This window comes from Egretta garzetta, unplaced genomic scaffold, assembly GCF_000687185.1.
Source record: "Egretta garzetta isolate BGI_Z169 unplaced genomic scaffold, ASM68718v1 scaffold59, whole genome shotgun sequence".
In the NCBI taxonomy this organism is placed as follows: domain Eukaryota; kingdom Metazoa; phylum Chordata; class Aves; order Pelecaniformes; family Ardeidae; genus Egretta; species Egretta garzetta.
In genome coordinates this window covers 486,990-509,287 of record NW_009267230.1, presented here as the reverse complement: position 1 = coordinate 509,287, position 22,298 = coordinate 486,990, and the positions used below count along the sequence as shown (strand labels likewise).

Here is a 22,298-nt window from a genome sequence, read left to right as displayed (position 1 = left end):
TGGATTGGCATTAAAAGTCTGAAGAAAGGCAAGTACACAACCACAGGAGAAGGTTCCTCCAGGTAAGACACGTAAAGCCAAGGATGGCTACAGAGGCTGAGGGTGAGAAGCACACTCAAACCCTGTGTAACGCTATGGCCTAAGAGTAGCCGTCAGCCTAGAAGGAAGTGTTCAATATTTCCTGTCACACAATAGATAAAGCTTGAGCAGATTTTCTCGAGAAGGCTGCAACACAGGCAGGTAGCTCCAAGCCAGAATGTTCTAATTAAGAAACATGAGGTGAGTGTTACTGAAAGAAGCATTGGGAGGCGGGAGGAAGCAAAGAGGGTGAACTCCTCTCACCTCTTGTCCCCAGTGCTATGTGGTGCTGTGTCCTCAGTCACTGGAAAAAAGGAAAGGAGCTTTCTAGGAAGGAAAGAAAAAAGATAAGGGTATTATGGCTGTCCTAGCTCAATGCTTCTGTTCTCTGCCCCTGGTGATAAAAAACAGACTGTAAGAAGTCTTCCCTTTCAGCTCATGGATTGGAGGGTTCCAGTTTCACCTACAGGAAGGGAGGCAGAAGGTAGTTTAAAGGCTGAACTGAGATGTTGACAAACCAGACTGAGTCCAGCAGAGACTACCAAGATTGCTGAGGGCTGGAGGAATGGCACTGAGGAGACACTAAGGCTGCTGGGCTGGTTCAGCCTGAAGAAGAGATGGTTTTGGGTGAGCTAATAGGGGCCTGCCAGCACCCAAGAGGAGGATATCAAGAAGACAGAGACAGGCTCATTACAGGGGTGTGCATCAAGAGAATGAGGCACAACAGTCATAAACTGAAACAGGGAAGGATTCAGCGAGACATAAGAAAGTTTTTCTCCACAGTGACAGTCAGCCACTGGAACAGGGCTCGAGAGACTGTGAGATCTTCAGCCTTGGAGGTTTTCAAGATGAGCCTAAGCCCTGAGCAACTTTGTCTGATCTCAGGGCTGACCTTGCTTTGAGCTGGAGGTTGGACTAAAGACCTCCCAACATCCCTTCCAGCCTGCACACACGCCCATGGCTCTGTGATCCCAGGATGTTCTTCACCACCAAGTGCAAACTGAAGGATGAGTTTTGCAGCTCTATCCTACTCTGTTGTTGTACTCTTATTGCAGACAACATTTCTACACAAAGTTTCTCTTAACCGTACATTGCTCATTGTGTCGGGGCTGGTGCAGAGCAATCCAGCCCTCAGCAAGGCAATTCCCAGTCCCTGGGGAAGGTTGGCACACTCTAAGCGGGGACAAGCTCCTCCAAAGGTCGAGGAAGCTGCACAGACTGGCTTGAATGTTGGTATTAGAAGAGAGGAAGAAGGTCTCCCAGTGAAAAATGACAAGCAGGAAGCACTGGAGAAAATCCATGGAGAGCGTGAGCCTGAGGCAGATGGCTAGAGGACCAACGAGGAAGCTGGGCTAAGAGTCCATGGGAGCTGGCACCACAGGGATCACAAAGTGAGAACTGTTTCCCCGTGCTTGATGACAAGTGGGAAAGCTCCAACCTGACATAGGAGGGGAGCTTACATGATCCCAGGCAAGTGGAGCAAGTATATCTTTTCCCACTAGTCTTATTTCAATGGCAGAAAAGGGATAACATTGATTTAATGCCGACCCATGCTCGCTCATTATTGTAACACCCTGTTGTCTCCGATTGCTTACAGTTTGATTGTTTAACACATGAGCTAGTAAATAAGCCAAAATCAAGAGAACTGAAGAGTTCAGGATTCTGTAAATCTCTTCATGTACAGCTACCTGGCCTATTCCAAGTTGTGATTACCTCTTTATGAAAACTGTGAATCTCCCTCTATAATGCTGCCTGTCAATCCCTGATCATTTCAAGAAGATCAAAAGCAGAAGTAGAGTTAATAGATTTTAAGTCCAGAAAGAATCATTACGATTCACACAGCCTCAGTTAGTAAACTCATCACACCAATGACTACTCTCGGAGAGAAAGCACACCTTTCAGTAAAAGACAAGGAGTTTCGACCTGAAGGAATTTGAGGGATGCAGACAAGCTAGTAACACACTAAATATGTGTGCTCTAGACCTTGTTTGAATTGGTCAGCTGCCAAATCCCATTATATCTCTTTCTGCTAATTTAAAGAGCTTTCCACTGTTGCAAATCCCTTCCCATGCAGGTGCTTTTAGGCTGAGATCAAGTTATGGCTTAACTCATTTGTGAGGCCCTAAAAAGCTCCTTAAAGTTATGTTTCCCAGACCTTAGATTAACCCTCTCGCTCTTTCCAGACTTAGTTTGCATTTTTTTTAATCAAGCAATCAATCAATCCGTCACCTCCACTGAAGTGTCAACCCTGGATGTGTTCACTGCAGTGATGGATTTACTAATACCACTCCCAAACACAGGGCCCTGGTTTCACTCCTGGTCTGAATTACCCCAATGAGGCAGCCAGGCTCCATGTTTGGCTTGGTGTTTCAGTCTTACACTGGGAGTTCACGGTTTTCTTTACAACCTTCAAGCCACTTTCAGCATCTCCAGTTCCAGGATGCAGCCCCAGAGCTAGGTGGTGAGGGTGGTTTGCATGAGATTTAACATCCACCCTGTGCCACCTTGCTTCTGGCTGTGCGCTGATGGACATTGCTAAAACAACACAGTGGTACCGAGTCATCTGGGTTGGCCCCTGAGACCTTTTTGCTGCCAGTGCTATTTACTCGGCAACAACACTCACATCTGACACTGAGAGTGCTATCAACAGGAGCTGGGTCACAAAATACCCTGCCAACCCTTGCAAGAATCATCTCCAGCAGGCAGAGAGCCCTGCCTACAGTTACATTTAAAGATCTGCTGGCCCCAGCTCCCTTTAGCTGAACCCATGCAGGTTTTGTGTAGTGCTTTTTCTTTTAAACAGGGTGTTTATTTTTAAGAGAAAGTCCATGTTGAACCGTTCTTTCAGGCTATATATCTTGGAACATGTTTTTCACAGGTCTGAGTCAAAAAGCATTTGCCAAGCAAGGCTGAAAGTCCACAAAGTGAGTAGCAAGTGCACAGGGAGCGTGGTGGTGTTTAAGAGGTCTCACAGGGGCAGACAAGCAATTCTTTCTGAGGCAGGGGAAACAGCTTGGTTGCAATGTTTAAGTTTCCTCTAATTCCCTCAACCACATCACATAACGCATGGCACTGCTGTAGCACCTTTCAGCCCAGCCTGCCCCAAGCCTTTTACTAACTCGGGGCTTACTCCCTCACAGGGAGGAGCAGGGACAAGCTATAGTCAGTGGTTTCACTGCAGCCTGCAGAAAGCAAAACTGTCGCTGTGAAGCACCGTGAAGCACGGGGATACAAGCTGTACCTTCTCCAACAACCCCCTGCTGGAGACTCCAAGATGGGTAAGGGGCAGGGATAAGAGAGGAGGGGAGAAGCCCATTGCCGTGCTCTTGGGAAACCCTGCTCAGCCTATGACCACAACTGTTATGACCATCTCAGTGATAAGGGAACCGAGGGCTGGAGCTTTCTCTGCCAAGCCCTCTCCTTCTTCCTTTGCAGGTAGGCAATGGTGGTGTCCTGTTTTATTGCTGCTTTTCCGAGCTAAAGCTCAGACTAACCTTGATTCAAAATGAAGAGCTGACTGATTGCAGAAGACTTTGCCTACAGCACGAGCCTCTGAAAATCATGCCTAGTTCCCCTGCCACTGCAGAAGGGGTGACAGATCCTTCTACAAGTCTTTGTCCACTATGGCCACCCCCGGATTTCCATCCTCAGGAACTGCACTTCAGTCCTGAGCTACCCCAGGCTCCCCCCATTGTGGGAGCAGAACTCAGACCCCTCTCCTTCACTGGTGCTTTAGGCTGGGAAGCCTGTCAGGCTGGGCTGAGCAAGACGGCACTTCCATAGCCCTGGCTTTGGCCTGGCGGCAGTGGATGAGCAGAGGTTTCTCAGGCTGGGCTTCCCTTTCCCTCTGCAGCCTGAGTTTCCCAGCCTCCAGGCTGCAGGAGCCATTTGGGCTGCAGTGTTTTTATAGCACAGCTTTTCTTCTTGCACAAGCAATTGTAATTGAAACCCAGTCCATCAGCTTTTTGCTCTGCTCTATTACCAACCCTAACTGTGCAGAAAAGCCTGGTGTGCTTTTTTTTAATGACATGAAATACACTAAATTATTAATTTCCTGTACTCCCACTGGATGTCCTTTGGCTGCCCAGGCCAGATAAAATGAGAGCCTGAGTTCCTTTTCCTGGCTTAGCAGGTTCCTTCAGTGCAGATCAAAGTAGGAGGCCTAATCCTGGGGAAGGATGAGCATTCTCCAGCCCCAACCTGCATTTGCAAAAGCAGTTCCTGGTCATTCTGGTTTTGGTGCCTGTCTTTTGACAGCAAGTCAGTATAATCATCTGAAAGTCAGAGGAGGCAAACAAGTAAGAAAGCAGAGACTGAGCAGTGCTAAACCAGACTTCTCAGTGGTGCCCAGCGACAGGACAAGGGGCAATGGGCACAAACTGAAGCATAAGAGGTTTCAGTTGAATATGAGGAAAAAATGCTTTACTTTGAGCACGACAGAGCACTGGAACAGCTGCCCAGGGGGATTGTGGAGTCTCCTTCTCTGGAGATATTCAAAGCCTGCCTGGATGATATCCAGTGCAACCTGCTCTGGGTGACCCTGCTTTAGCAGGGGGGTTGGACTAGATGATCTCCTGAGGTCCCTTCCAACCCTTGCCATTCTCTGATTCTGTGACATCCATGCTGCATCTGCGCTCCCGGGAAGGCACCTTTCCTGCAGTCCGCAGTCTTCAGGATATTGTAGCCTATACCAGCAACCAAGTGGGGAGATGCCTGCTCTGGCTGAGCAAGGGATGGGTTAGCGTGTGCCCAGACAGCACAGGCTGGCTGGGAAACGCAATGCCTTTTATTAGCTCAACTAATACATATCTGGAGAAGAAAAGACAAGCTTTAGGGCACATGCACTTCTCTTTTCTTCCCAGGTATATTTGTCTGCCTAATAAAGGGTGTTATCTGTGCCCACAGGCTTTGTCTTGCTTATGGTTTTTTTAAACCATCCTGGCCACAACAGCCCTAGCACCTTGGGAAGGCAGCTGTCTTCACATCGGCTTGACCTAACAGCCTTAATCTGAAGCATTTATCTTGGGGAATATCAGAAGATGATCGGGATGAGAAAGCTGAAAAAGGTAAACGCAGCAACTATCCTAAAAAAAGAGAATCACAGACCATTCAGTTTAACCTCACTTTTCGGAAGACGAGTGGAACAAGCTAATAACCCGTAAGTGCCTGCCAGGAGATGCATCACAGCTAACATGGATTTGTGCCAAAGAAGTCACACTGAACTAATCTGATTTCTTTTTGCAACAAGATAATAGACCTTGTGGACAGGCAAGACACAGAAGTCATTAATCTTGACCTCAGGAAGACTTTGCCATTGCCTACCTTGATATTCTGATCCTCAAGTGAGGCAAAAGATCTATATAAAGTGGGTAAAAGCTAGTAAGACCGGGCTGAATAGCTGTACCCAGAGCTGTCAGCACAGAGGGATAAGTTGTGTGCAACGCACTCAGCTCCGTGGTCTGGAGAGGATCTGGTCAGCATTTCTGTTAGTGCATGGACACTGGGACAGGTGGGAAGGCTGCAGGTGTTCAGGAAAGCAGGACTGGAATTTGAAATTACTTTGCTGGATGTGACCCGGAAAACCTGTATGTGATTTAACAGGAAAAAATGCAAGATACTGCATGTGAGCAGGGACAATTCCCTGCACAAATACAGGAGACCCGGAAAACCTGTATGTGATTTAACAGGAAAATTCCCTGCACAAATACAGGATTGTGGGGAGGAAGCATTCTGCCATCAGCCCTGGGGTTAGAGGTATAATCACCTGGATGGAACCTGGGTGTCCTGTTCTGCTGTGAAACAGTCAGCTGTCCCACCTCAGAGAAATGGGAGCACCATGGCCAGGCACATGAAAGGGTCCCTCTGTGCTGGGGAGGGCAGTGGGAGAGCTGCACCCACAGGACAACATGCAGTAAGGGCGCAGTTCACAGGACATGGTCTGGGGGATAATGAGAAGGGTATTTCAGCCCAATGGGCTGGCGATGGGAAACACAACACTGCCCAGGCAGGACAGGTCTCTGCAATGACCAGGACTCCGGAGCGGGTAAGGAGCTCAGACACCCCCTGCACCAGGAGCAGTGGGATCACAGGCAGCTCCCTGGTGAGATATGGGAGTAGGGGAGAGCAGGGGATGTTTGCCCTAAGACGGCCTCACACAGTTGGCGTTTGGCATCCCATCTCACAGAAACAGTCAGTGAATTGGAGCGTAACAGCCTCCCTCCAGGAGAACATTGGAGCTGCTTTGATTGCAGCCGTCGCTGCTTCTCCCACAGCCAGCGGGACTGTAAGGCAGACCCTCTTCTCTGCTTCGCAGGGCTCCTCTCTTCCTTTTCTCCATGGGATAAAAATAATCTTCTTGCGTCAGCTCCATCACCATGAGCAGCAAGACATTTTATTCATCGGCGATTCCTTCCCTTCCCTCATTTAAACAATTCCCCATTGAGCCCATCAAATTAATTTGAGCAAGGGCCATTTATTTGGCCTGCCTGCTGGCGCAGGTGTCTCCCTTTCTTTTGTTTCAGAGGAGGCTGGTAGGTGGCATGAACGTGAGTCAGGGAGAGGCTTCGCAAGGGCTGGAAGCAGCGCGATAGTTTTGATCCGAGCATCCAGGGGCACAGGGGTCTGTAGATCGGTGCACCCAGTGTCAGGAAACATATAGGTGAAGTCTGCAAGTGAAGGCTTTTTACAGCGATGCATTTGGGATGGGTTTTACAGTGGCACAGATACAATCTCCCAGGCAGGGAGCTGCCCCCTGTGTCTCTGCTGGCAGCCTCAGCCCTTTCCAACCCAGGCCGGCTGTTTGGGGAAGGCTGTGTCAGGTTCTGGCAATGACTCAGGAGGAATTACAGGGATGTGCCAAATCTCAAGCTGTTCCTCTGGCCCACATAGCCACATCTCTTCCTACTCCATGTCGTGCCAAATTTCCTGCCTTTGTCACTGTAGCAAATGCCACTGGGCTCTGCAATGAGGGACAATGCCCCAGAGTGCTCAGATGATGCCCAGGGGTGAAGTATGTAATATCATAAGCAAGAAAAAGCTGAAGAACTTGAAGAGTAAAAACCCTCCTTCTCCAAGCTCTGGGGCACTCCTGGGTTCAGTGGGGCAATGCAAAAACATGACCTAGGATGGGTCTTGCAAATGAAGGCCAGTGGTCCCTTTTGCCATCCCTGCTGAGTGAGTCCTCAGGTGCCTGGGATGCTGCACAGCCATGAGTTGGAGAGAACTAGTTATATTTTTCTACCTAAACTGTATGACTAGCACAAGCGGAGGCCAAACCAACTCCTATGAAGGTACAGAGCCAACAGGCTCATCCACATCCCAGGGTTTACGTACTTTGCTAGCCAGGATGCCCATGGGATGCCTGCTCATGCCTGCTTGCATCATGATCCAGCTCCTCATCTTTTCACTCATACTACACCCACCTCTTCCGTCTGCCCCACACTGGGGCCTGTACTCTCATCCTCTCCTTCTAGCCCCTCTATCTGCCAGGATGGACAGCTGAGGGGCCGCACGGGGCCAAGATGGGATTGCTGGGCTGGATCTGTAACAGCGTGCACATCACTGCTGTGTCTGCTGGTTGTGTGAAAGCATCTCTTGGTACCTTGTTCCACTTCTTAATTTTCACCAGCTCTGCAGGGACCAGGCTGCCCCAGCTTGAAATTTTGAGCTTGATAGCCTGTGACATCCAACTGTCCTCCTGTGATGGACAATGCAGGGAGGAAGGAGATCCTGTGAGGTGCTGGGCCCTGGTGGATGGAGTTGACCATCAGCGCACCCCAACATCAGCTCCTCTCCTGAGGTATGACTACATTGGATGTGTCCCAAAAGCACTCAGAGAGACGCGTGGAGAAGAGAGGTTGTAGGGGAGCAGATCTATGGTGTCTATGGACATCTCTCACTTGGCCACTGTGGCTTCCAGGTTGATGGGTGTCCTCATCCCACTTCAAAGTGGAAAGGAGCTGCACCTCATCCAAGGAGATAAAGAGGCCAGGTCCTGGACCAGGGCTGGGTCTCCCAGGCCCCAGCCACTGCTTTGAACCACGTCCTCATGACGAGCTGTTGCCTTGCCTTCCAAATGTACCTTGTGGCTCAGGGGCTGAGCTAACAAGCTTTCCTTCTCCACACTCTTGTGGCAGAGCCAGTGCTCAGGAGTAGCTGCACTCCCGAGAGCTGCTCAGGGCTCTCTGGCAAAAAAGCAGCTCACCCTCAGATGACCTGGAGGATAAGCATCCACGTTGCCTCCATCAGCAGGCAGCCGTAATCAGTTATGGCAGGGGGCTGAGCCCTGAATAGCCTCTGCAGGAGAGGCTGCTGGCAGGCAGACCTGCTCTCACACCCAGCCATTGCCAGGAGAATGAGAGTCTCCAGAAAATTCTCCCTCGCTGGCTCTTGCCAAGGGCACACTTTGAAAACAGCCTGTTCCCCCAGAGGGGACCCTCTGCCTTTGTACCAGGGCTGCTATTCAGGCAAAGAACTGGTGATTTCTCAGGATCCCCCAATTTTCTTGAGGCGATTTAAGTCATGTGCACAGAAATGAATTCAGAGAGGACAGCTAAAGAAAGAAACAGCGAGAAAAGGCAAGCCAAGTGGCCCTCGAGGCTGGGCAGTGCCTCTCTTGCCATAACACTACACCGTGCCTATTCCTCTGCTGCCAAGGCTTTCTGCCAAGGTGCTGGAGAAAGCAGAGGCTCTGGCTCAAAGGGGAGCTATACAAGCATATTCAGGCAATTGCTGATCTAACCAGAATGCAAGTCATTTGAAGATGTGAAACAGGGCTCCTTCTCATGCATTAGGCATTTTCCAGGACAGGCAGCAATAGGCTCATCGGGCTGCAGATGAGCAGCCTGGGCTGCTGGGGCCTGGGGGGCTCTGGGCTGCTGGGCACCAAAATACAGACACAACCTGTTCACAAGGAAGAGGATGCAAAGGCTGCAGAAAAAAACCCAATTCTTGTAGCAACATAGCCATGCTGGCGTGGAGAAATACAAGGGAAGGAGTAAAATAAGGCTGCAGTAAGAACCATTTTGCTTGGCCAAATTCAGATTTCAGTTGCTCTTCAATACCCAGAGGACAGCAAATCTAATGGACACATACCAGACATGTCTAGAGAGGGGCATTTAGCTCAGTGACTTGACCACTACTGGCCACAAAACCAAATCCCCCTAGCATTTTTCCCCGTACGCCTAGTATTGCAAAATGGAGCGGTCTTGCATCACTTTCAAACATGGGCAACCCTTTTTATTACATAGATCATAGAATCCTAGAATGTTTTGGGTTGGAAGGGACCCCTAGAGGTCATCTAGTCCAACCCCCATCTTCAAAGAGGAAACTAGCAAGTCAAAGCCAGTCCTCCTAGCTTCATCAGTGTCCTCCTGACAGAACACGGCACCTCACAGGATGAGACTTGCACTTTAGAAATAATTTATAAGTACTATTGAATTTTCTGAAAATGGGACTTTTTCTTGCTCCAGTTGCCAGTGTTTTCATTTAATGTACTAAACATCATCCTGACCACTGAGAATTGACTTCAGCTTAAAATAACTTGTAAATACACTGATGTCTCTCCACCAACTGCCAAACAGAGCAGTCACAGAGAGTGACATTACACAACAAAAATAAGGTTGAAGACACGTGGCCAGGAACATTGAAAAGAAGAAAACCCCCAGCTCTTTGGCCTTGGGGCTCAGCAGTCCCGCAGTTTGAAACTGTGAGTTTGAAACTCACTCTGTGTGCGTTTCAGCTCACACAGAGCTCTCTTCTCCCTTTACATAGTCTGATGCAACCCAAAAGTTATTTCTCTAAACCCAAAGAAAACTGATTTAATGAGGGAAGATTCAAGTTCTTTAGATCTACTGCTGGCTTGTTTGGGTCAGCTCTCCAAACACTGCTAGTGTCTAAGTATGCCACATCTCTGTCCAGGATCCAGAACTTGTACCTGTGATGTGACACTCTTGGACATATGGATTAGTGCCATAAAGCTACTCTCCTGTGCACAGTGGGTATGTCCAGGGTCTCCAGATAAATATCCAAAGGCTTTAGTTCCACCCAAGAAGGACTGGAGCCTGCTGGCACATGGACTGTCTCCTTTCTCAAGAAAAAGCTTTCCTGGACTAAACAGTCCCCTCATTTTATCTCCGGCTACACTAGATTGGGAGATATCCTGATGTGGGACAGTGGAGGATGAAGGGATCCTGTGGGGCTGTGAAGGTCTTCCTGCTAATGGGTTTCTCAGCACAGTGGCAGGGCAGGAAAGCGTGTTGGGAAAGGAGCAGGCGGAAGGGGCAGGGGACCCTGCTTTTGTCAGTGCACGTCAGCATTCCCTTCAGCAGATGTTGATTTACAATTATGAGTCACAGATCTGCAAAGCAAAACGGCCGCAGGTCGCAAGCGATGCTGCTCACTCCCTGGAAAGCTGCACACAAGATGCTGGCCTCAGTGCGTGCTAGGGCCAGCACACACCAACAGCGGGGACTGTTGGAGCAACCACCTCCAGCCCTTCCTGCTCCCGGGCAGGCTCAGAGCAACCTGTCCCTACAGGTGTGTCTCTAATCTGCTCTTCCTGAAGGCCTCCAGCACTGGGTTTCCTTCCCATACCAAGGAGTCAATGCCGGTGTATATGTCCTTACATGGCCTACACAAGCAACACAGAAAGCTATGAATGGGCAGAAACAGGGTTTCACGAGTCCCTGGATCCACCCCACAGTGATCAGCTCTACCCCTAGCAGTACGAAGAGCCACTATCTGCAACTAGCCTAAACAACAGAGGAGGGACTGAAAGGAAATCAAAAAGCATTTGAAAATCTCAGAGGAAGCAAAGCCACCAAGCTGCAGGTCAGTTTTTATAAGACCCAAGCTTATTTGTGTGTGCCTCCTTATCAGGGGCCAAGCTGCATCTGGAGGAGGCAGGCCTGATGTAGGCGAGGGACAGCAGCGCTCGGCATCAAATTCCTCCAGCACTGCTTGTGCTCCGTGCTTTTGGGTCACTGTGCAATTAGCCAGCCCTGAAGAGACACAAGGAAATCAGCCATTGCTCAAACAGCACAGAAGCGACTGTGGGAATCTCAACAAGAGAGGAGCATTTGCGTGAAAACAGAGGGAAGAGGAATTACATCTCAGAAGAGCAAGACTCAAGCAGTTTGGAAAGGAGAGAGAAGTGCTTTTTTCTCAGACAGAATGGTATCACATGAGATCTGTTGAAATAGGAAGTTTGGGGGCAAGATGTACTTCCCTCAGTGCTAAACCACTCACCAGTCCAGGACTGATGTGACCTTGCAGAGTGTATCTAATCTATACCTTCCTTCTGTAAATACGGTCCCACATGCAGATGGACTGTACCTCCTGGGACAGAAGGAGGGAGTTCAGGTTCATCTTCCCGTGCTAGCTGGTTCATCCCTCACAGCTACTGAAACACCTCCCACAGCTACAGGAAAACACTAAGAATAAAACCAATCTCCTGGTTCTTAACTCCTTCAAGTTTCTCCCCTCACCCTAGGTCACAGCAATACAAGGCTACAAAGCAGTGAGGTTCAGGGTCAAGCATCCCACTGTCCATTCACACCATCCTAGCTTAGTACTGGCTCTGGACCTGAGCTGCATCCCATCAAGGCTAGGTACAGGGACAAAACCAGGGTCCCTTACTGAGAAAGAACTAGATGCAGTGGGAAAGTAATTCAATTGTCCCCAAGGGACAGAGAAAGAAGTGACTTGCATGTGAAGAAACCAGTAGCAGAAACAGAGACTGAGATAACCATCCTAGATAATCCAAGATAAATATCCAAGACAAGCATCAGGCCAAGAAGCTGGCTGCCTCCCTGGCTGTCAGCCTGGGTACTGGCCAAGAAATTTGCTTTAGCCTCAGCAAATGCTGTATTGTAACCTTTCTTTGACCTGTTTTCTTTTCTTCTCCCACTCTACTGTGGTCTCCCAACACCTCTAAAAACCCTTCACACTTTTTTTACCATCTCCTGCTTACATTTGGCTTTGACAGGGGTTTTGCCAGGCTATTTTAGCAGTTTTTAAAAAACAAACCAAAGCCCATGAGTAGCTACATTCTTCTGACTGTGATGACAAAATGCTTTAATTTCTTCTAACCCTTGAATGAAACCCGGAAGGCTTACTAATTAAACAGCTCTGCCCCAAACTGATTCTTTGTACAGCAACGCTTCCCTTGGGTGAACTCAACCACCAAGGTCGTTACAAATTAGGAATGATACTTTATTAGTTAAACAATTCCTGCCTGACAACTGCTGCAATATTTAAAGAGCGCTTGGAGTCCAAAAGTGGCTCGGACGACAGCAGAGAGCCACTTGTTCCTACTGCTGCATCTTAAAATAATGCAAGCTTTTCTGCCCCACCTCTGAGCTCTGAGCAGAGGGACCCAAACTAGTTTCACCAGGTCTCCTTGCTCAGGACAATATCTGTTGGCATGAGTTGTCTGCCCAAGTAGGGTTGGGTACTTAGGGAGGTGGGTGTTTGGCGTGGCCAATGCAGGCCCATGCTGGTGGTAGTTTAATTGCAAATCCACCTTCAGCAAGCTTTGCTTTCTTCCTCATGGTTGCTCTTCCCACAGGGTTTGGGTTCAGCTGTCTTTGCCCCCCCAACCTCCACAGTCCCCAGGCTCTTGGAGCTGATGCTTAGCAGTTGGGTAATGTGTTCCCAGAAGACTCTAAGGACTCCCAGAGGAGTCACACAATCTAGAGACAACAGCAATAGGCACAGAAAACCTCTGCTAGATCACACCTCATGGAAATCAATATAGCTCACTGCCTTGGGCAGGGGGTATCTCTGTCGCGCCCCAGAGACTTCAGGCTGTGGGGCTAGGGAGGGCTCCAGGACCCAAATCACCAGGGCAAAGGCACAAGGATACCCGCTGTGCTGGGCACGAGCACAGGGAGCTCTGTACTCTCTGTGCACACAGGTGTGCCCTTGGCACAAGTGCCTGATAGGTGGCAGAGCCTCTGACCCCAGCTTCCTCTCAACAACAAATGTAGCTTTTGCCACATGTCTAAATGATTTAGGAGGCCAAAACTCACAGGGAGTCTTAGGCATTTTTTTTTAAGGTTTTACTGCATGTTTTGGTGAAAGTCACTTCTGAAAACATCACCTGAGTGCTTTTGAGGAGTCCCCCCCGCCCTTGGCATATTTATTCTGCTAAGTATTCATAAATGAGGCTGCACTAACACTGCTGACAGCAAAACCCAGAGTATTAAGCAACACTTCATAAAGATCCCAAAGTGTTTTACAAACATGAATTAATTAAGCTGTAGACCAAACCTGCAAATTATTTGAAGAGCTCTTGAACCTTCCCCTCCTTGCTCAAGGACATGAAGAGAGGAATGAACCAAGGCCTGTGAGAACCCAGGAGTCCTTACCCTCCTTATTTCCACTTACCCACCACAACAGCTTTAACTAACAGGCAATCCAAAATAAATTCAGATCGGCTGAAATCCCACTGGGATGAAGTCAGCTCAGACTCTCTTGGTGAGCCCTATCTTGGGAGCCCGGCGACAGCCAAGAAATCCGCAGAACACGGAGCAGGCAGCACTGTGTATATTTTTAGGGGAAGAAAGAGGGTTTGGAATGACATGTGGCTATTAAGAGCTCCAAAAAAGGGTGATTAGTCTGCTAGTCATACCTGTCAAAAGCAGCTGTCCCAGCTGTGTGGGAAGCTGGTGGAGAAGCTTCACAGGGAAAACCTTGCGACACCAGTGTGAAACAAAGGGGCTATGGGACCTGGATAAGCCCCACACTGGCACACCAAGTTCTGCCATACCTCAGCAAAAGCCACCTTCCCATCCCCAAAGGAGTTGATGGAAACAAGACTAGGCAGAGCTCTCAGATACTTGGGGTTGGTGCAAAGGCCAGCACCTCCAGAAGCACTGGCCACGGCTTCCCCTCCTCGGTTTCAGGCAGCTTTCCCCACTGGGCTCTGCAGGCTTCAAGTGCCAGAGAAGCCAGACTGGGGTACCCAGGTACTGGGCCAGGCACAGGCGGGTTTCTCTGTCTGCAAGGACAGAGCTGATATGCCAGGACTCCTCTGCACAGTTTTGGACCCTCTCCATTTATAAAACCGATGGGTATTCTGTGAGTGTTAACTTGGCTCTGGGGACTCCCAGAAAAGAGGGAGAAGTGAAGTCATTTTACAGAGGAATGGTGGCTGCACAGGATAAAGGTTCAAAGAGCACACTGACTTGATCTTCAGACGAGCCAGGATCAATAATCTGGAAGTACATCCGACTCCCCACAGTGAGATGACACTCTTCCAAACATGTCCAGAGGCTTGCTGTTAGTTAAGGACACAAAGGCTGGTGCTGGAACAGCAAGGAGGTGGACAGGAGGATAGGTCACTGCCTCTTCTGCCAGGGCTTGACTTCTCTCTCTTAAAACACCCTCTTGCAGCAGCTAAACTTCCCCACCGCAGGGTCCCAGACAGCAGCACTTGGCATAGCAGATGTCACATCAGCCATGAAAGATGGGGTCAGCGACCCAGCTCACTTGTCCACTTGCAGCACAGAAAGGCCGCTGAGATGGCTGGGCCAAATCTGCCAATTTCCAACCACACTGGATGTCATCTATTTTCAATTCTTGTCTCCTTCAGAGAAGAGCTGGCTGTAGCCAGGGGACATGCACGCATCACCAGCCATGCCTGAACATCCCTTCTTCTTCTCTGCATGTGCAGGAAACATTTAGTTCAGTGTTCAGTGCCCCTTCAAACCTAACCAAGCAAGCGGAAGACAGATAGCTTAATAACATCAGAGCAGCAGAGTCCATTTCCACCCCATTTATATGTTGCCTGGGATATGGTACCTATTGGTTTAAGGTCAGCAATAAGTGATTGAGGAACTCCTGAACTCACAGTTTAAACTGCTTTGTCAACAACATGCAATTTGCCTCTGAAGAAAGTTGGCAAAGGAAGCTGACGACATTCGTACCTGCAGAGAGGGCTGCTGCTGGCCACCAGGAGTGGGAGAAGACATTTGAATTCATTCTGCCCCACAGTGTGGTATTGCTGGGTGCTGCTCACCGCACAGCTGGGGTGCGGAGGAGAGCAGCCACATTTATGTGTGTGTGACCCATCTCCACTGTGGAACCTTTGTGCAGCCAAGGTCCATGGCAGACATGGTGCTTGCCCACACCCAAGAAGGACTCATAAGGCAATGAGGAAACAGCCCTGGAAGCTTGAATGGTCTTGGACTGTGGTTTTGATGGAAATAGGAAAGCATGAAGCATGTGAAACAGTTCCTGCACCCAGCCCTAAACAGACTGCATTTTCTATGCCTTCTCAGCACAGGGAAGATTCATATTTCCAGTAGCATCCAGCCGAAGGAACTTTTTAAAAATCACTCAGAAGACTCTGGATTGACACCAGCGTGATTAGTTCTTGGCCAGAGACCCTGCCTAACATGGTGGGTTAGTAGAGTATATAAAACCTTTGGGGGTATATAAATAAAAGAATATCATCTTCAGAGATTGCATTCTTGGGTCAGTTCTAAAAAGCCTGAAACTGAAAAAGCTCCACTAAACAAGAAACAACTGGATATGAAAATTACACAGGCTCAGAAGGACAGTGCATTTATAGCCATGTAGCTCATGGCTGAATGAAGCCCAGAATGAAAGTCTAGTGAAAGATCCATGTGGGAGAGGCCATCATCCTTCCTTACTGGCCCTTGTGGCTGGTTGGGAAAAGGGGCTTCACCAACTCACAGAGGCACATGCATCTCCTTGCTGTCACTTGAGAGAAGGATTCCAAGTCTCCTCACAAATTAGAGATAGTACTTGCTCATTTGCAGGAAAGATGACATGGTGGTTAGGGGGCAGGCACTCATGATCCAGGAGTGCAACCAGGAGTGCAAGAAGACAGGCAGCATGGGCTCTGTGGGAGGATCTGGAAAGGAGGTGGGACCTCCTTTACCTGGTTTCAAGGACTTCTGCAAATAAACCCCAAAGCTCAGAACAGATGAGAGCTTTGGGAAAAAAATTAACCTTAGCAGAGCTTCTGGGCTTGTCTGGACCATGGTGAGAGCGTGCCCACAGACACCAAACCCCCTTCCCACCACTCCCAGCTCTGACCCGGGAGTGAACTGAGCCTTCTTACTCATATAGAAACAGAGGCAGGGATCTAACATGCCAGACATCCTACCCAAAAGGCTTGGGGTAATCTTAAGCACCTTGCTAGAGAGAGCAGCTTTGCCAACATCATTGCACAGAATGAGAGGGGACAGTGATAAGGCATGAAGAGACCTGCTGTGGTTTGGTACCTTCATTAGGGGAATGCGGGTTGTCCTTACCTTGGGCATCCTGCGCAGATTGGGAGAGAGCTTCAAGGAGGTAACGTGGCCTCGTTCATCTCCAATGATGACAACAGGGTAGACAGGGTTAAATTGGATATGGGTTATTTTATTTTTCTTCTTGGCCACCACTAGCTGGGTGCAGAGAGCTTCATACTTATTAATGTTCAGATCAAACACATGGGCCTGGGGAAAAAAAGGAACGAACACAAAAGGGATTAATCAGGCAAGAACATCCCTCAGTGACAGAACGATGGCTGGAGAAATCAGAGAGAAAAGGTCCCATGGAAAGGCAGCCTCAGCACACAATTACCATCCGCAGTCAGGGCCTTTGTCATCTTTTAAGTAACCAGTGTGCAGAAGCTGTCTGCTGCTTTTGAGGGACTGTCCCCCTCCTGCAGGCACTCATGGAGTGAGAACCAGTTCCCTGCTGAGGGTGCAAGCTCTTTCCAATCAGGCTCCAGCTGATTCCGACTGCAGAAGGCTCAGAGCCAGCATTGCTAACCCCACAGGTCTCAATCTCCCTTTTCAGCACTGCAAGTAATGAGACAACCAGGTGTTAAATCAGAGTCTAACACAGATTGATGCACAAAGTGGGGAATGCTGTCAGAAATACTTATTACCCTTTATTGCAGAGCTTTCCAACATTTCCAGCCTAATAATAACATTAGAGACTCAAACCAGTAATTAATCAGGAAGTGATGAGAACACGGTCAGTATGGGTGTACCCTGGGGTAAAACAAGGGAAGCACAGGCAAATGCACAGCACAGGACAGCTCGGTGCTGGCAGCCCACTCCAGTCCAGCTGCTTCAGATGCTGTGCCTGCACGCACGTCCTTCTCCCACAGCATTGAGAGAAATGCCAGGTAAAGATTGGCCAAACGAGAAAGGTGAGGATGGAGTGAGACAGACCTGAGGTCCTGCTCAAGTGGGATTCCCACTGGCAGGGACCTCAGACCTATGGCACTGATACAGCAGTGACACAGACCTGCCACCTCACCAACTGCACGACAATATGCACGTTTCACCGTGACTCCAGAGGGAACAGTGGTAGTTACTCAAGAGAATGTGTTAACTTAACATTACCTCCCAATAATGCAATTAGCTCCCGTCATTGCTACAGACTGCAAAGGCTAATAAAACATGACGTCCTTCTCTTCTCCAGTGCTGAAGCGAGCAACCTCCAGCACACTGGACTCCCACCTTGAATCTACCACAGAGACTTTCAGCCTTATGTTTCTGTCCCCTTTTCTGTCTTAGAAAAACTGAGGAAGGGAATATTTTATGCTAACAAGCACAGTGGGAATATAGGGGAAATTAGGACTGCACTACTTGTACATCTCCTGCCAGCTGTGTCTTGTTTGCTAGCACTTTGGAGACATATGAAACATACTATTTCAACATTATGCCATGCTCACAATTTGAATCTAGGAATTATCTGAAACCTGTCAGTGTTACCCTATTAAAAAAGCTTATTCCAAAGAGTGTGGAAGGTTTTGTATCAAGTCAGTACATGTACTTTCCCACCACACACCAATGAGTTGGTCAATTTTATCTGAGTCCATGTATAGCAAAGAGCTGGGCAATCTGCAAGCACGTCCCAGGCAATCTCATGTGCTGCTGTGTCTTTGTAGGACTTGGCATCTAGCAATTTATGATGTCCTTGGTCTGGGAGGAGAACCGTGCAAAGATTTTACAGAAGCAGAAAACAAGATGAGGAAGACTCCTGCCACACTGAAGCAAAATAAGACTTTTCCAGATGGGGAAGAGCTTGGGAAGTGCACGGGGATCTCAGACATATTTTGAAAAAATCCATGACAGTCTGTAATTCAAGAAGGGAATCCAAATCTTCAATGACAGATATAGATCTGCAGTTTGGATAGTCCTTCCCCAGTCAGCAGAAGCATAGGTGGAAAAAAAGATTTCATGTTTATCTGCTCAAAATATCAGATGCCAGCATTAAATTCTGAATCTAGACCTGACACTTGAGATCCCACAGTCCAGCCAAGGTAATCCCAATTTCCTAGCTCCAGGCATAAATAAAGTTGGCTGTACTGGCTTGTACTTTACGCCTGCTGCCTTACTATCTCTGAAAAGGAACAAGCTCTCTTTCAAGCATATCAGCCCCCCATGACCCATACTCACTGAAGGTTTAATTGCATGCCTTCACAGAATATATTTTTACTAATTTAAGGGCTTGATTCACCACCCTCCCTTCCAATGGCGCAAGTTCAATGCATAGTAACCTAAGAGCCTGGGAAATGCCCGCTGCTTGAGTAGCATCACTTAACCTAGAAAAAAAAGCAACACAAAATTAGTGGCCAGGTTTCCTTCTGGCAGCCAGGTCTGCACTGCTGTTCTATCAGGCTGTCAGTGTATCACTCCTGCACACCCTACCCAGCACTCCAGTGGAGAAAGAGGGCACGTCTGAAGGCTCAGTGCTGGAGTGCTGAGCAATGCAAATTACTCTGGGTAAGGCCGTTTTTCAAAAATGCCACTGACAGCCCAGACAAGCACAATGCCTAGGACAAGAACTCGAAACCATCAGCGACGAGGAGAAGGTCAAAAGCAAACAAGTTTATGAATGTTCCTATGATAAAGCTCCTCTTTTATGAGCTTCTAAACAAATGGGCTTGTTTTCCTTTGCCAAGGGAATCATGGAAAAGAACAAACTATTTCAGTTCTTCAGCTGGAAACATCAGCCTCATATCAGCTGTCAGACACTCCAGATGGAGGGGTGGGCCACAGGCACTAGGAAGGACTTCAGAGGCTTTGATTTAGAGGCCTACAGGCACTCTCAGGAGAGGGAAATGGGGTCTGACCAATGCTATTATTGGTGTTTTGGGAATAACTTAAAGGGGGCACAGGCCTTCCCACAACACCTGAGGCAGCTTAACAGTGCTGTAAAGCAGCAGAGATGCATGTGATCAGCACCGTCTGTAGATCTGCCTGGGGCTTGGGGCAGGGCTTTCTGCCCGGAGAATGGGAGACTGAAAACCTGCAGCTCTCCCTTGAGGTTCCTAGTCCCATGAGCTGCCCTCCTGGCTCAGGTCCTGGGATTAAGCATTATGGGGGAGGATCCAGATGGATTTCCCACCCCAGAGACTCACCAACAGCACACAGCTTCTCTCCATCCCACCGCCCTGGCAGCCCCTGTCCCTCCAGACTATAGATCACTGCTTACATGTGAAGCCTCTCAGATCTTGCAAGATGAACCCTCTCTGAGTATATGACCCAGATATGTGCAACCATGACCCACAAAACTGCTACCCAACCCCACACATGACTTGAGTATCAGGCTTATGGGGAGCCAGGATGACCAGAGCCAGAGCCACATCCAACCTGTCTCTGTGGATGCCCCCATACAGCACCCTTCTTCTCAGGGTAGGCACTCATCCAGCAGCACCCAGATGAGAGCTGCCACCGAGACACTGTCAGGCAGCTGGTGCAAATGGGCATTTTTGAAGAGGGCTGACATTTGTAGGGCTTTCCACATGTGGCAGACAAGTATATTTACATACTCACTGACACACAACATGCCTTGTTGTCCTGGACTCCTACAGCTCACGGAGCAAGCTGCTTTCACCCTTCTGGCCCCCGATGCCTCAGTACCACAGCATCACCCGGACTGTTATCTCCAGCAACACCGCAAGGCAGTGATGCTTGTTAGAACATGACACTTTACAGTTCAACGAATCCGTGGGAAATGCTGTAACTCACTCAGGGTCTAAAGCAGAAAGTGTAACTTTGATGGGAAGACAGCAGATAGTGACCCGGCAGTGCGGTGCCCTGTGCTGGGTCACCAGCTTGAGTTCTGATGGTACTGAGAACTGTTCAGGGACAAGAAGAATGTCAAAGCAGTATCCTTGTCAGAGCTTACAAACCAGTGAAGGTCCACTTTGAAGAGCCCCCTCTTTCCTGCCAGCTCTGCAAGCCACTTCTCTGCACGCTGCCTAGGCTGACCCCAGCACTTCCCTCCCTGAAGGTGCTGAGGCCTGGGGCCACGACACTTACTCACCCATGCTCATCCAGGAGCGGTTTAGAAAACCTCTGATTTTCAGCCCTCAAAGTGTTTCCACTGCGGTGTGTGTCCCCAGAGAGGGATCTGGAGCCTCCTGACAATAAACTCGCTTTTATCAGACACCTTGTCCAGACCTTGTAGAAGCAAATCAGAGACCTGCAGGATCTGCAGCTCTGCTGCTTGCAGACCATGACAGACACCTTCATTCTTTCTGACAATAAGCATTCAGATAAGGGAAAGGACATTTTGGTTCTTTTGTTATGGAATCCTTAGGAACAACACATGGCCACTTTCTTAGAGGGACATAAATCAGACTCCAAGAACAAGAAAGGGGAGAAGCACAGAGAGAGAGAGGTAAAAGAGATCTGAAAATGTCTGAAATAGGGAAGTGCAAGAAGTCTCTTCTGCTTTCCCCAGCTGAGGTGCAGATCCCCAGGGAGAATAAAGCATGGGGCAGTAACCAATGACTCCAACAGCTATTTTATTTATGGTCCCTGTAAACCTGCGTGTCCACCCCAAGGAAGTACAGGAAGACACATACCACGCTCCAAATGAAGCCCAAGCTGTTAAGCTAAGCAGATCCTTGCAGCATTAGGATTTATGAGCTGGCATCAACAACCACCAAAAGAAATTTAAGCTCAGAACACCAAAGTGCTGGACAGTCTGATGGTAGATATGCTAGGCAGGTGCTCAAAGCAAACTTCTCCTTGATGGAAGGCCAGTAACTCTGGTAAGTCAGTTGCCCCTGAAAAGGAGCATTGAATTTAAGCAGATGCCTAGTTATCTCTGAGATGGGGTCAGGTGAATCCTACAGTCTCTGTCTGATACTTTTTATTCAGTTTTTAAGTTACCATTAGGGTAACAACAGAGCTTCCATGCTTGACGTACAGGCAATAATGGATCTAGCTCTGCTGTGTTACAGTTGCAGAAAATGTTTGACATAAATGAGTTGCTTTGATGCCTGACTCTCAAAGAGTCAGAGAAGAAATCCAGCTCAGTTGCATCCAAACCAACAGCTCCTCTGCCTGTGAATCATGCAAATTTATTCCACCTCCCAAAATCCAGTGGTTCCCCACTGAGGCTCCACACGGCTGCCCTGTAAGCATGGCACAGTGCATGTCCAAGGCGATTACCATAGATCCAGCATCAAAACACGTTCAAAGTTTTTAACATCTCATTTCTCCCTGTGCACTCTGCAAACTGCACTTACAGCCTGAAAGACCCCAGGCTCTCATCTGCTCAGCAGCCCCAAGGTGACTGGGACCCCTCAGTCATTACACTCTGCTGTTCTGCAGCACAGTAGCCTGGAAAGCCCAGGGAAGGAGATGCCAGGGGATCTGGGAAAGAGCTGGACCCTCCAAAGAGCACCACTCAAAAGCAACCAACCTCTCTGCTGGCAAAACAAACTACTTGACTTTTGTAGCCCATGACTTTAGTAAAGCCTTTGACACTGTTTCCCACAGCATTCTCCTGGAGAAACTGGCTGTCCATGGCTTGGACAGGCGTACCCTTCACCAGGTGAAAAACTGGCTGGATGGCCAGGCCCAAAGAGTTGCAAAGCCCGCCTGGACGAAGTCCTGTGTAACATGCTCTAGGAGAACCTGCTTTAGCAGGGGGGTTGGACTAGATTATCTCCCGAGTACCCTTCCAACCCTTGCGACCCTGTGATTCTGTGATTCTGCGGTTCTGCAGCACAGTAGCCTGGAAAGCCCAGGGAAGGAGATGCCAGGGGATCTGGGAAAGAGCTGGACCCTCCAAAGAGCACCACTCAAAAGCAACCAACCTCTCTGCTGGCAAAACAAACTACTTGACTTTTGTAGCCCATGACTTTAGTAAAGCCTTTGACACTGTTTCCCACAGCATTCTCCTGGAGAAACTGGCTGTCCATGGCTTGGACAGGCGTACCCTTCACC

The 22,298-nt window shown here is 48.8% G+C and overlaps 1 protein-coding gene across 1 annotated transcript in view; it reads right to left on the bottom strand.

Moving 5' to 3' along the window:
• The window catches only part of DNAI1 (dynein axonemal intermediate chain 1), a 151,829-nt gene that overhangs the window by 12,661 nt on the left and 116,870 nt on the right, over positions 1-22,298 (bottom strand). The window contains exon 19 of the mRNA XM_009647339.1: positions 16,365-16,550. Coding sequence (XP_009645634.1) covers positions 16,365-16,550 — 186 coding nt within the window. The remainder of the gene's footprint in view (positions 1-16,364; positions 16,551-22,298) is intronic.